The following is a 21,934-nucleotide window of genomic DNA, read 5'->3' as shown; positions in this document are numbered from 1 at the left end:
TAGTTGTTAAAGCATGTTAGGAATTTATATCGACGTTTCATATTAATTTTCTAGAACTTCTTAATGTTAGTGCACACTACTTTAACTTTTGAATACGTTCAGTATTTAAATTTGGTAATCAAAAACATTGCGTCATTTCATCTTTAGATACTTACCCTGTGTGATAAAATAATTTGAAAGAAAATAGAAACAAAAAACTCCAGTTCTTGAATAATTTGAAAGAAAATAGAGACAAAAAACTCCAGTACTGTGTTAAAAATACACCACCATTGTTTTTCTCACTTTAAAGGTTCATCTCCTCAATTTAGCAGAGACAGTAACACTTTTACATCATGCAGACAGTACATAGCCAATCCTTCTCTAACTGCTTTTACACCACACATGAACCAGCAAACTCAATTTTTTCATCCACCCAACTCTATAAATAAAGCCTACCAAATAAATTATCTTTTCTACAATTAAACTAAAACTACTACCCCTCAACTCCAAACTAATTACAACTGTGAGTATGAATTCCGTACCATAAGGGAAAAAGAAGAGTCTATAAATGTGTAATTGTTCTATTACAGTAGAGAAACACTACGTTGGCTTCCAGTGTTGGTATTGCCTCATTATGCGCTCCAGAGCAATACCACAATAGGAAAAATGTTACAAAATTTTATGCATGTTGTTCCACACACCCCCCCCCCTCCCCAAAAGAACTTGGCAATGCATAGGTCAACGAGAAACAAATTGCTACTTACAAGATTTCAGAAAGAAAATAAATGATCCTTCACAAGCCACAATTTACAACAAAAGGGATATGCGGATTCCTTCTATCCTTCTAATAGTGGTCAAGCTTATCTTGTTTGACCATCCAGAACAGATCTTTGCACACCATCAAAGATCCGTACCATTCCAGCTAGTTTTGTATCAATCTATATTACCTGTACAAGGGGATAAACTCATTGCGTTAGCCACTGCAAGCCCGCATATACCCAGAAAAAGAAACCTACTTTACATCCCAGCTAAATCCCAACTGGTGAGCTCACGTGCTAATCAGCAGTTGCTGGTTCTTCCGGTTACATCTGCTGGGGAATTTTTCAGGATAGTCAGCACTACATATACGTACTGTTTAGAGCTACGTCCGTGTAACATCTGTTTCACGATCCAATGCCTGCAGCAACACCACCACCATCCCTCAGCCCCTGAAGGTACGCATGCAGTGTTCTCTGAACACTGTCTGCAACAACCCTTAACCTTCCCTGATTGGCATCACCAGCAGAATTCCCATTCACTTCTACTGTTCGAGCCACCCTTTGTTTGCATCTTTCCCAGTCATCAACCCTCAGCCAGCATGCCCGTCCACCGTGACTTCCCTCCATTCCCAGAAACAATACATTCGGGTTCTCACCAAACGCATATCTCAACCTGACAGACACACAGTAAGGCAACCACGCAGCACCACCAGCAGCGTTAATATGAGGTATGTGTGCATGATCAAGAACAACCGTCAGCGCAAAATCGACAGAATTATGAGCCCGATCATAGTGAATGTTGCTTTTGGAAGCAGATGTATTTTCTGAGCTACCATCAATACTACATCCAGCATGATTCTCAAGACACAATTCAATACGGGATTTTTGTGTAGGGACCATATCACCCCCTTGCACTTGAGACAACCCTTTCTTCCATGCAATGAGTTTCAGGAATTCTCTCAAAACTGAAATAGGTAACGTCAAAAGTGTAATGAATGATGCAACACGAGAAGCGTCATATGGCTCTGATGCAACACGGCGGCTGAAGTAATCACATATTTCTCCTATTTCGGCTTGTGTTAATTCCTCTTGGGCACTTCCGGGATTTTGCTGCTGCTGCTGTTGCGACTGATGAAACCTCTTGACACTAATAACTTGCAGGAGAAGCTGAACCCTGTGAACACTAACAGCAAATACGTAGCCCCTGTGGCAACAACTCCTTTCAGTATAGGAACTCAAGGTCACAAAAATAATACATGCTCAAAACAACCATATAAACTAGCTAACACCCAAGCGATTGTCAGTAGAATATATTGAAGCAGCAGTGAGTTTTCTACACATAAAAGTTCACCAGCAAAAAAAAGATGGGATATAATTATTCGGATTATTCATTTAAAAAGCACCAAGCTTTCTAGCCAACAGATAAAAAGTGTTAACAGGTTAGTTTGTTTAGATACTAAGCAGATCAGGTTGTACATCAAATAGAGTATACTAAAAGAAATTATGTGAAACTAAAATGGACAAAACTCTCAGGTGAGAAATTATAAACTGGGGCTAGACGGAGTTCGGCCAGGGCATATGGTTCTAAATGGAAAAGCCAAGAGCACAAAAACCAAAAAGAAACACGGTATCATACTCTTCTTTTACAGTAAACTCGACTGACTCCTAAATATAACATTAGAAAGAGCATGAAGCCACAATAAAAACAAACCTGCAAAAGATTCGGATATTTATCCCGGGGTTATAGAATCATTTCTTGACCTCTACTAACACGCTCCAACTAAACTTGCAAGTGAAAAATTACAAGAATGTAGAGCTCTATGTCCAATAACCCCCCATATTTCTCACAACCTTGAAGAAATATTAATACCCCTAGATTGTTTCCAGCGTATAAGACACTGCACAAGCCAAGAATGTTTCTCCTATGCAACATAAGTGACATCTATTATAGACAACATAAAATTAGTAAAACAATGAAAGCTAAGTATCATTATTTGAATGACAATGAATGCATGCAAAACAATTCTAGCAGAAGCGAGAAATCAAAACCCCAGCTAAGGCAGGGGAAAACAAGGAGAACGCAAAAATGACAAGCACAACTTCAGAAAGGTTTGGAGGTTCATATAGTGAAAATTCAACACTCGTCCAATTTAGAGGATAAGTGTGAGAACTTATAGTTTGGAGGTTCTCTTCCATTGCCACATTTACATCCAATTTAGAGGACATGTGAGGATTGAGATTCTGGAGGTCCTTTCCCATTCCCAAGTTTTAAGGTTCTCTTCCATTCCCAAGTTTTCTACACTACTAAGCAGTCAGCAGGAGAATTGGACAGGGATTAAAGACAATACAGAATGATTGGAACCTTACCCCACAAAAAAGCGTAAGGCTGGCTGCTCCTGATCCAAATTCAACAATGCACCTTCATTATCCTTCAGAATTGATCCCAAAATCTCCTTCAGAAGGTCCGGTAACTGAGCAAAGAGCCACAGCACCCCAAGGTATTTTAGAATGCCTCTGAGAACCTTCTTGAGAGCAACAAGAGGAACCCATCCACCACCATACCCTCCATCATCGCCAAGGCCAATAATTGCAGTATTTAGTTCTCCTCTGACATGAGCAGGTACACCAGTACCAGGTGGTCTGCGCAAAGGCATCCCTGCATTCACCACTGCTAAGTTCGATGCTGCGGGTAGGCCATTTGCAGTACGGTTGAAACCAGTTACAGCATTTGCTGGACGAACTAATCCAGTAGAATTAGAGAGATTAGTCCTGTTCGTATTTGCAGCTGGAAGTTGTGAACCAGCATTTAAACTATTTGAGTTAGTCAATCCAACTGCTTGTTGAGAACCAGTAAAGTTAGAATCAATTCCATTCAGCTCCTGGGCAACATGTTCCATGATGAAAGGTCGAAATTGTGGACATGGCAGTGATCCTCCAACTTCTGGCCCCCCTTTAGGCGGTGTTGCTGGTTGCAACCAAACCTGATCTCCAGCAAAACACCTCATATCAACAGCAAATTTTTTCCGATAAATGATGCGAATCCAGTACGGACCACGAAGTACCACAGAGACATCTATGGGCAACAATGAGCTAGGAACAATGCCAGGACCACCTCTTCCTGCAGCTGCTGCGGCAGCTGCCAACATTGCAGCACTAGGATGGTGCGTGCCAAGTGCACCCACAGTAACTGAAACCGGATTAACTCCAGGTCCGGATGCAGGCTGATTTATGCTAGTGCTTACATTGCTTGGTAAAGATGGAACATAACTAGTCTGCTTTGCAACAGAAGACATAGGCGCTGTAACACCAGGAACACCAGAAACTGGAGCTGCTCGTGCCGGCCGCGTTGCAGCAGCAAGAGCATGCAAGGGTCCTGCAGTGAGACGGATGCAGTCCAAAAGGGATGCAACTTCAGCACCGTTGATGAAATCTTCAAGAAACTGTGAGTTCGTCAACCACAGTAAAATAGAAGTCATTATGAATTGGAACCACAACGGAATTTTTGAGGTTAAAATATGGAGAAGTCTGACAAAAGGATAAAATAAGATAGAATGTAGTGCCACCACATGCAGAATCTTTCGCAGGAATTCCATAGCTTAAACCACAATAACTGAATAACATAACCAACCAAAGTATAGATTCAAGCTCTCAAGAAAACTCCAATTATAGGATCATATGCATTTTAAGGCTCATTGTATTGCAGACAAGGAAAAAAAGAAAGGACAGGAGAAAAACAGCACATGTTATACGTAATAACACGGAAAGCAAACCTTTGTATGTGGCCAAAGCTGATCAGGTGAAACATGCATTGTGCAGCCCTCTTTACCCGATTCCCATTCAACCACGAAGCGAGCAAGTACCCCAGAACCGAAGCTGAACCACAGACTCATCAGACCTACTGCCTCAATTCTGAATTGCTTTCTCATCTGTTCGGAAATTCTATCAGTTGCATCAGAAGCGCCTTTAATTGCAGCCAGCGCTTTATTTTCAGAATTTGCATTACTATCTTCAAACTTTTCATCAGCCCTAGCACCAAGCAATTTTCGCATTCCACGAGCAAATGTTCGAGCATTAGATAGCCTTTGGATATCAGCCACTAACTTCTTTATACTATCAGCATTAACTGAATAATAGCTCAACACAACACCTTCAGAATCATAACGAATATGAGAGTCTGCATCAGATGTATTGGCAATCCGAACACCAGAACCCCATGGAGTACTATTGCTTCCTTTCTGAAGCTCCCACAAGTCCTGGAAGTGCTGGTCATTAATTTTCACATCCCAATACATACTTCCAGGTCTACCTAGCCGCAAGCATATATGCTGCCATGCATCATCTCTGGCAAATGGAACTCGGAACCATAAGTTTGAGGATGCACTTCTAAGACCCACTTCTTCGACATATGGGATTTCAAGTGCCTCCATCTGACTCGTAAGCCGGGCATGTTTGATACAAAGTGAGCAATGCCTGACTACATGCAGAAGGGAAGAAACATATATACTAGAAGGTGCATTCCCTTTATTAGCTTCAGCGATAAGACTGCCATAGCTATACTCTTCAGCTTTACCAGAAATATCTGAAGAAATAAGCATCAGTGACTTAGGTAAATGAGTGCCAGCAGACTCCACAAGTTTCCTTCGCTTATATGATCCTTCATTGGACTCCATTGCTTGAAGTGATGGAAGTGAATCCAACAAATCTGACAATGTACGCTTCCTTGGTAAAATGTTATATCTGGAAGCTGCATCTTGCTCTGACTGGGGACATGTTGCTGAATCTATTGCTTGGGCTGGCAAAAAAAAGGAAATGCAATTTTGAGACACGTGCATCAAAAATAAACATGCCCACTGAGCATTTAAAAAAATGGATGGTAAGAGCTATAACAGATAGATGTAACATACACAATGGTGTAAATATATATAAACAACAATCTCAGAGGTTATTTGACTTACATCCAGGACTTAAAACCAATGAGTTAGACTCAGAAGTCCTGAAACCAACCGGTACAGTTCCCGCAGCGGAGTTTCTTGGAGCACTAGCTTTTCCACTTAATGCAGAAGCTGGGGGGCAAGCTCGTTGTGGTGGAGATAGAAGTCGAGCTGATCGGTTTGTAGATACAGTCAGCTGGTCTTCATCCAATGACGTATAAGATCCAGCTCCTGCAGAATGAGGTGATCTGAGAGAAGTCAAATCTTGCTCAGACTTTGAAGCTGTCAACTTTTTCACAGTTTGACTCCTTCCTGGAGCCGTGGCTAATGAACCAGCCGAACCTGACTGTATCACGCCCTTGTACATGGAGCTACTGTAGTTTCCTGTTCCCCGATCCCACTTAGGGGACAGTGTTCCAACTTTAAGACTCTGATAATTTGCAACACCAGAGCCCAAATGAGATGCAGGAGAAGCACCAAATGTTGACGGGGGAATTTGACCGGAGAAAGAAGGGACAGAGGACCCTTTCTCAAGTTCGAATATTTCATCAACAATAGAACAAAATGTTGATGGCGCACTGGAAGAAACTATAGATCCTTCCAAGCTGAAATCAGCAAGAAGACTATTTTCAGATGTTTGGTGACTGCCACCATCACTAGGTAAAATTGATAGCAGTTTCTTGCTGTTGAGAAGACTCAAATTGAGCTCGTCCTCACATATCTGCATCCTACCGATGTCAACAGTTTTTACACGAACCACGTTGCTCAGATCAACAAGAGATTGAGCTTTTTCTGGTGTATCTGACTGACTTTCTAGCAATTTGAACACAGGTTTGAAATCTTTGTCAAGTTCCATCAGCAAAAAGTATGAGCTTCCACATTCAGGAAAACCCATAAGCAACAAATTTATACCACAAGAAATGCTCTTTGGCACCTTAACTGCTGCAGACCCATGTTCAAAGACCTGTGGATATATATCAGATAATCATTAAAAAAACTCATCAAATAACCAGTAAAGAAGCTAAATGATTTCTAATTGAACTCCTAAATGCAGACACCAAAATTTTGATCCAGCCAATGCATCTTAATTACATATGCGACAAGATAAGAAGATCAAACAAAATGCTCTAGAAAGTACAATATTCCTGATAAAATGGCAATTCATAATCAAGCTATGGGAGAAGTAAAGCCATGTCAAGGCAAACTGGCTTCCTCTCTCAGATTAACACGAGGAAGTGGAAAGAGGAGAGAAATTTTTAAATATATTTTTAGTAGGGAGGTTTGACCATCTGGTCGGATAATCAGAGACAATAGTGAGAAGCACGGAGAAGGTTTAGAATATCACAGTTGGTGTGAAGGTCTCCTTGGCCGGAGACAATTTCATCAAAGTCAAGGCAGTACGAGTCTAAAAGAAGGATCTAACAGACTGGGAGGAAAAAAGAATATGGTGTTCATAAATATATGAGGGAGGCCCACCATTACACCTTTGGTGCACATATTTGTTCTGGAAAAATGAGAGAGCATGGTGATCTTCTCGACACTGACATTCAGAGATAAGATGTGAACAATGTACCCAAGGCCCAAGGGTGAACCTAGCAGTTGATGTAATCTTATTAATAAAAAAATTTTATATCGATAATCTTACTAATAAAGTGTAACAATAACTACACGTCCACGCAACTAATGCTTAAGGACAACCTAAATGAAGTTAATACTAATCCTGAATGTTAAAGGAAACCAACTGCATAAAAATACAAGACAAAGGAATACTGAATATAACAAACAGTAAAGCATCTAAAATAAGAAGCCTTCGCTCTCCAAATGGATAAACAGAATAATCTAATAGCCAAAAGACAAGGAAAAAGGAGAAAAGATCCGTTCATACCTCAAGACCTAAGAACCTCCCAATGCACGCAAACAAATGTAAAATGCTTTTGCTTCTCAAGCTAATAAAAGCGTCAGCTGCTGACATACTTCTCTGGTTTAGGGCTTCTTCACACTCAACAACCACTAATGATGATATAATATTCTTGGAAGAGTGAAGAATGAAGTGGCCATTCCTGGAATATGAGAAAAATTAAGACTTGCGCAGGAAAAATTAGCATTTTAATTCTTGTTTCCTGGCCAGGTTTCTCAAAGAGAGATCCAGACAACGGTGTTCTCAAAGAATGACGCAAACATCAGAAGCACTTATAACCGTATAGAATCTCCAAAAGGAGGTATTTCTTGTCCTATTATTTGATTGATTTGCTCCTTGGTCAAATTATAGGCAATCAGGTAGAATATTTTAACAATATGTGGGATTTCTGCAAATATTGCAATGAACAATCAACATGCAATGTTGAGTAGAAGAGCATCCTAAAAATATATACATGCATATTTTCAATACACTTCGCAAAGTAAAGGCTTCTCTAAGTTATGTTGCTCGGACTCTCCAAAAATATCAAGAGGTGCGTGTCGGATCCTCCAAAAGCAGCTCATTTTTGGAGGATCTGACACGGGTGGGGCATTTTGGAGAGTCCACGCAACTTAGTCTCTAAGCAAATCAGTTTCCTATTTTTTCTTTCCCTTAAATGCCCTTACTATCTCATTATAGTGGGAGCTTTTCGGTCTTCTTTTCCAAAAGCCAAACCAGTGTTAATAAAAGTCATTTATAACACTCTAAGAAGTGTGGGCTTCAAATAATGATGTGTCATCGGTTCATTGAGTCTCAACTTTAAGGAATTGGCTTAATATCGGCATTATTGTATATTGGATGTTGAATTTAGTTAGTACTTAATTACAAAATTATTCTAGTACAAACTTCATGAATATTTGGTATTTATGGTTTTTTGTATATTGTGTACATCGCTTCACTCTTTTAGTTTCAAGCCCCATGGACCTTGTCGCTTTTTTGTGCTTGTCACCTTTTAAAAGATTGAGCTTCTCAGTCAGTCAGTCTCCCCCCCCCACACACACACACACACACAAAAACCCCTCCCCGCCTCTCTCTCAATGCTTAAGTGCAATCACCCAGGCGTTACGGCACATACTTCATCACCAAGACGTTGTTCTGAAGAGGCAGCACTAAACAATAAGAAATTTTTTTAATTCCTTTGTCCATACAATTGTGATTCGTGTTTGTAGTCGTTATTCTTGAAATATGTATGTGCTTTTTATTTAGCTTCATTTGCGCCTTTCTTTACAAAAGGAAGGAAAGCATCACTTTTTTTATAGGTTTAGGGTTTAGAGTTTCTTCACAAGCTGATATTCAAAAACCCTACTGTATCATTCAAATTGAAAATTAAGCATGGACGAAGAGAAGCTTTCAAGATGGGTTTCATGGGCTGATGTTATTTGTCCATGCTTTCTATGAAATAAATATAGTTTCCTGTCCCACTAAATCCCATGTCAAAGTTGATCCCAGATGACCCATAATGTCTTTTTGACAAGCTATTGTGGTTTGACTTTAGGTTTAATGGATTTATCAGTTCTCTGTGTTTTGCTCTAGTATCACAGTTGACGAGGCAGAGAGGAAAAGAAGAGAAACAGAAGGATAATTGAGTTTAGTTTTTGGGAGAAGTCAAAATAGCCCCTTCTATGATTAACGTATTGTTTTTTATTAACAGCATCTTCGGGCAAGCTTGCGGTGCACTTCGACTAAACTTAGGCATCAAGTACTTGTTACATTTTACCGACAAAGGTATCGAGTAACTCTACTCACCAAGGCTTAGACAAGTGGTAAGAAATCATCAAGTGATTTTTGCCTCTGCTAGGATTTGAATCCTGATCTCCAAGGTTTGCACCCACTTCATTGACCACTAGCCACAACCTTGGATATTGCCCTACTATAAATATATTATTACATTGTTTTTTTATGAAGTTATATTATTATATTGTTAGCGTGCTGGTATGGCTATTTAAAAGAATATGTCAACCTCCATCTCAAAAAGAAAAGGTCAACCTGTCATTTCACAAACCGATTTAGATAAGGAAACATCAACAATTGAAACTTTTCTTCTTTCGGCGTTTTCCATGTGCAAACCACAGAAAAACATCATTGGTCCTTTCAAACAATAACCTTTCTGCCCTTCATCCTCAACTAAAAGTTGGTCCTCGGCATTCTGCACCCATGGGCATATGGCTTGGCAGGCCTTCCATTTCTACCGCAGCTTCATAGGCATTGCCCTGTTAACCAATCAGCTGTTTGGACAGGTAAAGATGGAGGGAAGATGAATAACGAGCTGGGATCAGTTTTGGTTCCTTTTCCTGCAGAGAAGGGGTGGCTTCGCAAGAGGAAGAGCAAACTTGAGGTGCAGTTATGTTTTTTCAGGTGACAAAATATATGGCTGACCCAAGAAAAAGATTATCAGAGACTTGGCTTGAAATAGTGCCAGGGTTGTTCAAAGAAGTCCAGTGTTGCAATTGGTTTCCCAATCTTAATAGAAGATAAGGATTCCAACCCTTGTCTCACCAATGCTCATTTTGATTTCAAGCCAATACTTGGTGGCACATGATTAGAGCACAGATACCAGCAATTTCCATGTTCGTTATAGAAAAAAGTTTAAAAACCAGCTGAAATCAGCTTCCAACAATAAAAAAAAAAGGAAATAACCTTATGTTTATTGCAAGGGTGAAAAATGATGAACCAAAGGCACGTACACGCAGGACTTCCTGGCCCTGATACTCCCTGCTGTCAAACTTGTTATCCTTCTGCAAAGATAAAGCAGTTGGTCAGAAGAAAAGAACGAAAAAGTTAATCATGCAGTATAGTACCAGGAAGTCAAGACTGGAATAGGAGACCTTTCAGGAAAGATTATAAGTGTACTTCCTGACTTATAAATAGCATCAGACCTCAGCTTGGTTGTCTTAAGACATCATACAACTTTATTAACATATGAAAAATGGATCCACCAATAATAACATCAAAGTCGGTCCCATGTCCAGAATTAAGAAGCAGTGGCAGCACTTTAACATGAAAAAGAAGAAAAACTCTGAAATCTCCATATTTTGGTTTTCGGTAGAGATGATAGTTCGAACGATAATATGACTCTTTCCATAATCGTAATTGGGCTGCTTCACTATTGCATTTTTGGTAACTATGTATGCTCTTTGAAAATAAATTAAAATTAACGACAAAGGAGACTGCTATCTATTATCTTCTTTTTTCAAAAACTGGAACCAATATCTGCTGATCTATTATCTTATGTACAAGAATGCAGAATTCACTGTTTGCTAGTCTAATAGTATGTCATATCAACAAAGGAATAATTCTATTGGTGGAAAACAAGGAAACTGACCTTTTCATACGAATTGTCTACAGTGCCAACAAGTAGACCTTTTTTATGAAGATTGTCATTCAGTAGATGTCACTTATCAAAAAGAAATGTCAAGACCTTAACACGCCTTATCTCGATGGACGAAAAGAATGCCTCCCCTCATATCTCCAAAACCTTATCGTTAGGCCTCACCACACATTGGTGGTATAAAGAGACCTCAATAGTTGGAGCCATGTCTAATATTGAGTTAGTACAACGTTTTTTTCTTTTCCTTTTTCTTTTTTCCGTGATTGGTAAGTTAGCACACAGTGAGTAAGCTGTTGTACCGACTACAAAGTATTTGGTAAACCGGAAGTTGGTAATTACATACCTCTAAGTGCACATCTCAACTATTTTGTGTAGCTATTCTAAGTTTGCCCCTAGTTTTTCAAAAGTGAATAGTACATAGCACGGCAATTTAAGCACTTGATCCCCCCAACACAACCACACAAGCTATACTTGAAGATTTTTATGACCACATTCTTTTTCTAGCTTTTAGATCCCATGAGCAATAACACATAAAGCAGCCTAAATGAAAGACGACTGTAGCCTAAATGAAACAGAACTCTATCTAAATTTTCTAAGCATATCTGGACAACTGGCAAGTTCTTTCTTATATAACTGCCAGAAAATTCTAACTGAGATTCTTAACTTTTTCTTCCCTGAATGCCCTTGTATCGCTAATTCTCTAACATCCTTAAATTCTTTATTATCAAGAGTCCATCAGTTATCACAACTCTACTCATCAGACTTCTACTGCAGAAAACAGACAACATAATGATAAAAACAACTAGAGATTGACTTGAACTGTTTCACCCTCGCTAACCCGTACGGCAATTTCTTTTTAGCTTAGTGGTCAAGAGAGAATAGATCTTTAAACAACATGAGTATATGACATAGATAGTTTCTCTAACATGGAACTTATGACTTGCATGAGTTCTCAAAATTTCCAAGAGATATATTTAAAATAACTAACCTTCCGAGAATCAGCAAGCATATCTTCTACATGGCACTGAAGCTGAACATCGCCAGGAACTCTACAGATCTGACCATTTTTCTCGAGTTCTTTATAAATCTCTAGCAAACGAGTATAGCGATTACAGCATATAACCCTAAGCAGCAACTTCTCAACGTCAATACAACTCTGGTCAAGGGAAAATTCCGCTTCTTTTCCTGTCAGAGGATCAATGACAAATGTGCTATGAAGACACTTAATTCGCAGATCCAGTCCAGGTTCAATTTTTATAAATGGGCATGTTCCAATTTCGGATGTGCTGGAGTTTTTATCCAAATCCAACCAATACAAAATCTTCAGCCCAGGAGTACGCAAACTAGCAGAATCAGACTCCCCATCTTGTGATATTTGTGCGGAGCCAGAACTGCCACCCTGTCCAGTACTACCATCAGATATGAGCTCAAAACGAATAGCATCTTTCCACCTTCCATGACGAAGTGTCTGCACTTGCCTTATGACAGTGTCCATAACAAGTGCCACACAAAGTTCATGCAGGATGGAGTATAAGGTCATAAATGGATTGTCTGCAGCAGCCATCCTGCGTTCCAAATCATCACCAAGAGCATGCCGCCGAAAGTCATCCAGCTTCATAGGGCCACTTCTCTCACCGACAAGCAGCTCCATATGTAATATCCTCCACATTGACAGGTGTCCTCGGTAACCAAGGGTAACTAGAACCTTAAATTCTCCATCCACGCGAAGCAGAACAGTACCGTCAGAAACTTTGACTTCAGTAATGTCCTTAGGAAGTGAAACCTCAAGGAGTTTAGACCTAACAAGTGCGTCTAACTTCTTTAATGCTGGTTTTTGTTGGTTATCATTTAATACGCTCTGCAAGCCCACATCTTCTATACATTTTGGCAAACGCTCATAACTTCCAGTAAGAAGAACTTCAACAGCCGAAGGAACATCATAAATGGGAGCACGAGCTTGTTGTAGTCCTTCATGCATAAAAAATAATGAGTCTGCAGCTTGGGTGAAACATGTCTCATGACTAGATAAAGTTGATGCAAGTTGCTGACAATATTGTATCAAGGGGACCTGCAAACCAAAAAATTGGAATGGTAAAAGAGATTTAGTTACGGAGTATGAACTGCAGTCGCTAAGGATTGATGATAAAGTATATAGGGCCAACCATTAATCCCAAAGCTCCAGGAAGATTTGGCAAACATATTTCTACTGTCATCTATATACTGAATATAACACAAGTGAATCGTTCCTTTCAGAGAAGACAGATGAAGACATGAAAGGGGAAAAAAGACATGAAGACAAACATTATACTTACCAACATATACCTCGAAAGAGTTTATAAATCTAAGATTAGAGGATCAAATGACTCGTAGAAAGCTGTTTGAAGCATGACCTGCAGGCAACTCACTGCCCTTTTGGTATGATAAAAGTTTTCGAAGAAGCACCATGCTGTGAGGCTGCATAATGTCCTGAGTAGAAGCAAAAGGTCTTGAGAGACGCAAAAGTGATGTGCACCTTTTGAAGAACAAAAAGTTCCTTTGGTGTTTGATGATTGACAATGTTGATTTTATACGTGAATGGTTTTCTCCAAATAAAGATGAGAGCTTAAAACCCTTTTCTAGGTCCTTTTGCTCTGTGAATAGACAATAAGCTTTTCAGGTCATATAAAGCGGACCCGTTCACATTTTCCTAGTGGAGCTCTTTTTAGAGGGTAGCCATCTCTTCTACAATTACCTACAGGTAAAAGATCCAGTTCAAACCCATGACTAGGGTGGGCATAACAGAACTACAGAAGAAACCGACCAAACCAGACTTTTTCCATTTCGGTTTTTTGTCCGTTTTCAGCTTTGATGTTCAAATTTTCGGTTAATCAGTTTGGGGTTTGTCGGCTTTTAACATTTGGTACTTTAGTTAATCAAAAAACCGAAATTACGTATTGTCCCATTTGACCCTTAATCCTTTCATCAGTCCACCACAACAGAAAAGTTCAGTTGTCCACCCCTAAACATGATCATTGGCACATAAATTTGCTACCTTAGGAACACAACCAGATGCCCCCCCCCCCAAAACCCCCAACTCTTTACATGAATATAGGCAATCTGTCAGCAATTAGTGTACAAATGCCCGAACCCCGAGGAAAAACATGGGTACATTAAGGGTGCTCCATGCATCCCTAATCACCTTTCTACTGTTCCCTGCATCAGTAGAGAGTACTAGAAAACTAACAAACAACCTGTTGGCACTAATTGGACAGAGCATTAATCAATCTTAAAACTTTGAAGCTGTCCTCAACATTTTTTTTTGGCAATGTCCTCGACATTCACTATAACTATAATTTCCACTTTAACTGTCTCAATTTCAAATTTTAAATTACTCCTCAAGATCCATCTTTTCCCATTCCAATCAACAAATTCCATAAGAAAAAACATATAAACAAAAAAAACAAAAATATTAGAGCAAACTCTTCTCTCTTCTCTCTCAGCGCACGATAGCGTGCTCTTGCTAACGTACACTGGCCAGCAATGGGGAGGGGTAGACCAAAGAGAAATGCAGTCACGATTCATCGGGTGGAGTCTATGGGAACTAGTAACAACACTCAAAGCATTGGAGCTCAGAATTCTCAGATCGAAGTGAAGAGAAAACACCAATGGAATAGTGGCCACCATTATCAGCTACGAAGGAAGGTATGAAAACACCTCCTACTATGAATATTGTACCGGTAATTGCGAGTGAGAAGACAACAACTGGAAATCAGTTGACAGAGATTAACCCTAAATCAAAGCAAATTGACATGCATGTGAGTAATCCAGTAGCAATTGCTGAAAATTTGGGGGAAATTAAGGGCAAGGAGGACACTGCTAAAAGACAAGACGAAGTAATTACTGAGAATGCAGAACCGGATCAAAAGAAGTAGGCAAACTTGTTTATAGGTAACAGGATGGCGGCGAAAGGAATGGATCTAAGCTTCATTGCACCAACCATAAAAAATGGTGAGGTAATAGTTGAACTATGCAAGGAGGAAGTGGAAGAGGAGACACAGAAGTGGAAACAAGCACTGATTCTCTATGTAGTTGGAGCCCCAACCATAGGAGCTATGGAGCGATTCATTGCTTCAGCATGGAATTTTACAACAAAACCAAAAGTTTATTTTCATAACGATGGATATTTTATTGTAAGATTTAACTCTATCAGTTGACAGAGATGAAGTTCTGTATTCTGGACCTCATATGCTAAATAACAAGCCAATTATCATGAGAGTATGGTCAGCTGATTTTGATTTCAACAAAGACGTGCTGAGGATTATTCCTGTATGGGTTAAGTATCCTAATCTCCCACTCAATTGTTGGGGAGTAAAGCCATTGAGCAGGATAAGTAGTGGATTAGGGATTCCCCTATATGGAGATGCATGTACCACTCAGTTGGATCGAATTTCCTACGCTAGAGTACTAATTGAAATGAATGTTACTAAAGATCTTCCCAAAGCTATAAAGGTAGGTAACAGATCCTAATGGGAGAGAATTTATGCAAGAGGTGGCATATGACTGGGTTCCTGAATTTTGTCACACTTGCATGCAAGTGGGACATCAGTGTAATAAAGAAGAGCAACCAACACTTAAAGCTAAAACCAAGCAGCAGAAGCAAAAACAAGAATGGCAGCCCAAAGTGATTCAGAATGACAAGGGGACTCAGCCAAATGCAATAGCCAACAGCAGTAAAGAGGTAGCAGTGCTCAATGAGGCAAAGGACAACTGTGTAAGATCACCTATGAAACTAGCAAGAGGAGAGCAGGAACATGCATGGAAAAAAGCTACAAGGAAATCAAGAGGAGCCAAGAAGATGATGTCATCAGCATGATTAATGGTTTCAACATATTGGCAGTCTGGATTACAGCTAACATATCACAGACAATTGGAAGAGGATACAAGTAGTCAGAGGAGCCAAAAAGGCGTGGAAGGAGGGACACAATCTCTATTCATTCCTGTATGAAGCTTGCTACATGGAATATTAGGGGTTTGAACAAGATCCCTAGGCAGAAAGAGGTCAAGAGGTTTATAAGAAGTAATAGAATAAATATGATAGAACTACTAGAACACAAAATAAAGGAGCAGAATGTCATACAAATAATAAGGAAAATACTCCAGGATGGGCTTGGTTTGCCAATTATTATTATGAATATAATAGTAGAGGAAGAATTTGGCTACTATGGGCTACCAATGAGATAGAGTGCTTGGAATTGGGGAAGTCCTCCCAATACATTCATACTGCAGTCCACATCAAGAGTATGAGCATGAGATTCACTTTCACTACGGTGTATGGCCTGCATACACTAGAAGATAGGAGATGCTTATGGAGTGACTTGAATGGATGGAATAATGTACAGCAGGGGCCATGGCTGATAATGGGAGACTATAATGCTATCAGATCAGGGGACGATAGACCAATTGGAAACCCTGTGCAAGAGGCTAAGATTAGGGACTTCAATGACTTCATTGAGCATAATGTTTTGACAGAAATTAGAACAAATGGAAGGAATTTCACATGGACAAATGGTCACACATACAGCAGAATAGACAGAGCCTTGGTGAATGCTGAATGGATGCTGCAAATGCCACATCTAGAAGTAAGGGTAATGGATCCAGGTTGTTCTGATCAGTCTCCCCTATGTATTATCTTTGAAGATAATGAGGATAAAGATCCCAGACCTTTTAAGTTTCTAAATCATTTAGCTGAGCATAAAGAATTCCTGGTCAAAGTTAATGAAGCCTGGCAAAGGAGTGGTGGGATAAATATCATGAAGGATGTATGGTGCAAACTGAAAAAGGTGAAGCAAGCTATGAAAGACCTGAATAAACCAGAGTATAGTGCAGTAGGTGACAAGATCAAACATTGCAGGCAGCAACTTAGTGAACTACAGGAACAAATGAGAGACTCTGGACAATCTAAAGATATGATTATAGCAGAAAAAGACACAAAGGCACAACTAGAGAAATGGCTTGGGGTGGAAGAAAGTATCATGAAACAAAAATCTAGAGTACATTGGCTGAAGTTAGGAGATACTAACACAGCTTATTTTTTTGCAAGCATGAAAAGCAGATACTCTCATAACAAAATTAAGAGTCTAATAAGGGGCAATGGGGAGATGGTGCAGGCTAAACATGAGATTAAAGAGGAAGTGCTTGGCTTCTACAAGCAGCTACTGGGATCATCAGCTGAAAACTTGCCTTCTATTAATCCAGTAGTGATGAGGGATGGATCATTGGTGAATAGACAACAACAGCTTCAATTAGTGAAAGATGTAGCTAAAGAGGAAGTATATAAGGCACTGCTAGGTATCAATGACAACAAAGCACCTGGTTGTGATGGTTTCAATGCTTTATTTTTTAAGAAAGCTTGGTCTGTGATTGGAGACAAGGTTACAGAGGCAGTGATGGAGTTCTTTACAAGTGCTAACCTCTATCAACATATCCATTGCACAACAGTTACTCTTGTGCCAAAGGTGGAAAACCCATCCAGAATCACTAAATACCGACCAATATCATGTTGCACCATCGTATACAAAATTATCTCTAAGGTGATAACCAACAGATTGCAGGGTATAATGGATGACATAGTTGATAGAAACCAATCTGCCTTTGTGCCTGGAAGACTAATAAATGACAATATAATATTGCATCATAAACTAGTTAAAGGCTATGGCAAAAAAGGTTTATCCCCAAGATGCATGCTGAAAGTTGATATGAAGAAGGCTTATGACTCTATTGAATGGGACTATATGGAGCAAGTTCTAACGAATCTGCAAATGCCAGGAAGATTTGTTCAATGGATTATGAAATGTGTGAGAAGTCCTACTCCATCATCATCAATGGGCAACATACAACTCCATTCCATGCAAAAAAAGGATTGAGACAGGGTGACCCTTTATCTCCTTACCTATTTGTATTGGCCATGGAATACTTGACTAGATTACTGAAGACACTAAAGATGAATCCAAACTTCAACTATCACCCTAAGTGAACATAGTACAGCTTAGCTTTGATGATGATCTTTTGCTTTTCTGTAGAGGTGATACTATATCTGTGCAGCTACTTTATCAATGCTTTCAAGGTTTCTCTCAAGCTTCTGGTTTAGTTGCAAATGCTGACAAGAGTTCTATCTTCTTTGGGGGAGTCAGGGATGATATTGAACAGGAAATACTGCAAGTATTAGGCTTCTCTAAAGGATCACTACCAGTGAGGTATCTGGGGGTGCCTCTGAGTACTAAAAGGCTATCATTGGTACAATGTCAACCACTGATTGAGAAGATGCTAGGGAGAATACAATCATGGACTGCCAGATTCCTGTCATATGCAGGAAGAATCCAACTGATTAAGAGTGTGCTATTCTCCATACAAGTGTTTTGGTCACAGGTGTTTATGCAGCCTAAGAAACTGATCCAACTAATAGAGAGTGTCTGCAGAAGGTTTCTATCGACGGGAGGGGTGGAGGTCACAAAAAAAACATTACTGGCTTGGGATAGATTATGCTGGCCAAAAGCAGCAGGGGGATTGAATATACTGGACATAGGCATATGGAATAAAGCAACCATCTGCAAATTGTTATGGAATTTAAGGAGGAAGAAAGATAAAATGTGGATACAATGGGTCCATCTATACTAGAAGAGATACACTACTTGGGGTGCTCAACCAAAGCAAGCATCGTGGGTGGTCCAAAAAATACTAAAAGCAAAGAAACACTTTGAGGAAGCTGGGTACTCAGAAGAAGAGGTGTTGCAAATGGAAAAATTCTCAATCAAGGCTATGTACTTGAAACTTAGAGGGGACTTTACAAAGGTAACATGGAGGAGGATGACATGCAATAATGTCGGGCTCCCTAAGTGGACATTCACACTATTCCTGGTTGCACACAGAAGATTATTAACAAGAGAAAGATTAGGGAGATGGGGTTGCTTGGAGGATACATCATGCTCACTATGCAACAGAGAAGAAGAAACTATTGACCATTTATTCTTGAAATGCTCATTTTCAACACAGGTATAGGCAGCAATGCTAGACTGGCAAGGAATACAGAGGCAGGTGATGACTTGGGAACACGAATTGGAATGGGCTGAAAGACATTACAAAGGAAGGATGGCACTAGCTGGTAGTATATACTATATATGGCAAGAGAGGAATGCACGAATATTTCAAGCAAGACAGGGGAATGCTGAAACAATTACTCGACAACTAGTACAAGAAATTCACTGTCGAGGGAACATGAAACAAAGATTGAAGGGAAGGTTATTAGAGTTAAACTACTACCCTACTGTTCATATGGATATGTAAAAACAGGTATAGTAGTTAGAAGGAACAAGAATGAGAAGTCAAGCTGAATCTGGGACTGATGTCCAGATCCGGCTAGAGAGAGAAATACTGTGTAAATATTACTTGGTAAATAAAATTGTTTAGTTACCAAAAAGAACAAAAAAAAAAAAATCAATTGCACCACTATTCTTTGAATGCACCAACAGCTTCCATAATTGCAAGTTCCAAAATCTATTTCAAGATTCATCTGTTCCCATGCCAATTCACCAATTCATTCCACGGCTACCTTTCTAGACTTCATCAAGATCCATTTTTCTCCATTCCAACTCTCAAATTTCACCGGAAGAAAACAAACACATAACCCTATTCATTCTGCCAAAACTCTTTTAATGCATCAACAGAGAGAGTGTAATTTCTCTTTTTCCCCGTTCTATTTCTCGACCACTACTCTTCCAATACATAAACAAAGGCACAAATTGGGCAAACACCACCATTATTTTAAACAAAGAGATAATAAGTGCTACTATTAAATGCATCAAAAGACAGAATGAGAGAGGGAAGAATAGAAAAGAAAGCAACCTGCTGGCACCATTTGGAGAGGACATTGAGACGGAGCATACGCTGCTGAGTCTTGACTATGTATTTCAGAATCCCAATTTTCTTCTCGGAGTCAGAGAGGTCAGAGGACTTGCACTTCTCCACCAGCTCATTTAACGTCGCGTACGACTCCTCAGCCGTCCGGCTTACCAGCGCCGAGAAATCCACCGTCTGCTGCCCTAATTCCGCCATCTCCCTAACAACCCCTTCTTCAATTAAATTCCGGCGATCCCGAATCCCAATTCCTACTTAAAGAACACCATTTTAGGAGAATTGACTGTGATTATTTTAGGGTTTTGAAAAATTGAGGAATTTAGGATCTGTATATTGTTTATTCTTGTTGGGTTGATTTTGAAGGCGCCCGAGGAGCGGTGACGCGAGTGTTTTATGATGTCCTAAATACCACTTCTGTTCTGAGCAAGGGAGACTATTCTATTTTTCTTTTGGTTTTCTTTTTATAGAAGAAGATTGGATGTCTGTGCAAGTCGAATATGGTATTCTCTTATGTGTTCGTGGAAAGAGTCCTAGAAAAGTCAAAACTGAGAAATCCTCTTAGAAAAGTACATGAAAAGAATAACATAATATATTTAGCCAAATTAAAAAGTAATTTTGTAAGCATAAAAAAATAATTCATGTTTGGCTAATCTTTTTCAATAGTTATTTTGATCGTCGCATAAACAACAATAACAACAAATCCAATAAAATCCTGCAAGTGGGGTTTGAGGAAGGTAAAGTGTAGGCAGACTTTACCCCTACCTTATGACGGTACAGAGGTTGTTTCTGAAAAACCATCGGCTCAAGAGAAATGAAAATAAAACAATAGACAAACAGTGGGCGAACGGTACAAATAGCCACTAAAAGTTGTGGCTTTTATTTTAAAGCCATTGTTTTCAATGTATTTAGACTTTAGCCACTCCTTTTAAAAAACTTATACCTGACTGAACGGAAATACCCTTCTGGTATAACTTATACCTACGCTATCAACACAAGAAGCAGTTACACAAAGAGAAGAAGCGAGCAACAACAGCAGCGGCGATCAACTGAGGACGAACCACCATTTCTCTTCCCGATTTCAAAAATACAGCAATCTAATCCAAAAAACAACATAGATAAACAATAAGTTGTAATTTCATGTGTTTCTATCAATTTTTATTTCGCTATAGTTATACTTTTTTAGATCTGTATTGATTTGATTATATATTAGATAAGAATTTGATTTTTTTTTAATTTGTGGATTGATAAATTTATAGACACCGCCTCCTATGATAATTCTGTATTCCAGACATAGTGTCTTCATTTTGGAAATTGAATTCAAAAAAATAAGAACATTATGTCCTTAACTTTGATTCTACTGGCCTCATTTTGCAAATTGAATAAAAAAACTTAAGGACAAAATGTCCTTCACTTTGTTGTTGTTCTTCTGTATACAAAATCCTGTAGCTTGAGTTTCAAATTGTATGTTTTAATTTCTGGTTCAAATGTTAAGGACTGACAGTCCTTAACTCTTAAATACATGTTTAAATGTTAAGGACTAGCAGTCTTTAACTTTTAATTCCATGTTTAAATGTTAAAGGACAGGCAGTCCTTAGCTTTTAATTTCTGGTTCAAAAGTTAAGGATTGGTAGTCCTTAACTTTTAATTCCATGTTTAAAACTTAAGGACTAGCAGTCCTTAACTTTTAATTTTAATTCCATGTTTAAATGTTAAAGGACAGACACTCCTTAGCTTTTAATTTATGGTTCAAAAGTTAAGGACTAGCAGTCCTTAAGTTTTAATTCCATGTTTAAATGTTAAGGACTGGCAGTCTTTAACTTTAATTACATGTTTAAATATTAAAGGACAGACAGTCCTTAGCTTTTCATTTCTTGTTCAAAAGTTAAGGACTGACAGTCCTTAACTTTTAATTCCATATTTAAATATTAAAGGACAGACAGTCCTTAGCTTTTAATTTCTGGTTCAAAAGTTAAGGACTGGCAGTCCTTAACTTTTAATTCCATCTTTAAAAGTTAAGGACTGGCATTCCTTAACTTTTAATTCCATGTTTAAATGTTAAGGACTAGCAGTCCTTAGCTTTTAATTTCTTGTT

The 21,934-nt window shown here is 39.0% G+C and overlaps 1 protein-coding gene across 1 annotated transcript; it reads right to left on the bottom strand.

The window, feature by feature from the left end:
* Positions 1–248: 248 nt before the first annotated feature.
* LOC104217552 (mediator of RNA polymerase II transcription subunit 14) lies at positions 249–20,318 on the bottom strand. Its single transcript, XM_009767830.2, has 8 exons — positions 19,831–20,318; positions 11,942–13,021; positions 10,263–10,360; positions 7,554–7,728; positions 5,693–6,632; positions 4,508–5,529; positions 3,105–4,177; positions 249–1,941 (listed from the first exon to the last, which is right to left on the bottom strand). Exons 1-8 carry the CDS (start codon positions 20,038–20,040, stop codon positions 1,143–1,145), a joined length of 5,397 nt encoding a protein of 1,798 aa, XP_009766132.2. The 5' UTR covers positions 20,041–20,318; the 3' UTR covers positions 249–1,142.
* Positions 20,319–21,934: the final 1,616 nt, after the last annotated feature.

Source organism: Nicotiana sylvestris, chromosome 1, assembly GCF_000393655.2.
Source record: "Nicotiana sylvestris chromosome 1, ASM39365v2, whole genome shotgun sequence".
NCBI lineage: Eukaryota > Viridiplantae > Streptophyta > Magnoliopsida > Solanales > Solanaceae > Nicotiana > Nicotiana sylvestris.
Note: the sequence above shows the minus strand (reverse complement) of the source record. Positions and strands in the feature narration are given on the sequence as shown.

What these genes read in the sequence shown, in the direction of transcription:
- LOC104217552 (XM_009767830.2), bottom strand. Translation starts at nt 20,040, where the DNA reads ATGGCGGAATTAGGGCAGCAGACGGTGGATTTCTCGGCGCTGGTAAGC. An exon ending in GGAGGTTCTTAGGTCTTGAG is followed by an intron (nt 6,633 to 7,553) that starts GTATGAACGGAT and finishes ATATATCCACAG; the next exon opens with GTCTTTGAACATGGGTCTGC. An exon ending in GCCTTACGCTTTTTTGTGGG is followed by an intron (nt 1,942 to 3,104) that starts GTAAGGTTCCAA and finishes TTGTTGCCACAG; the next exon opens with GGGCTACGTATTTGCTGTTA.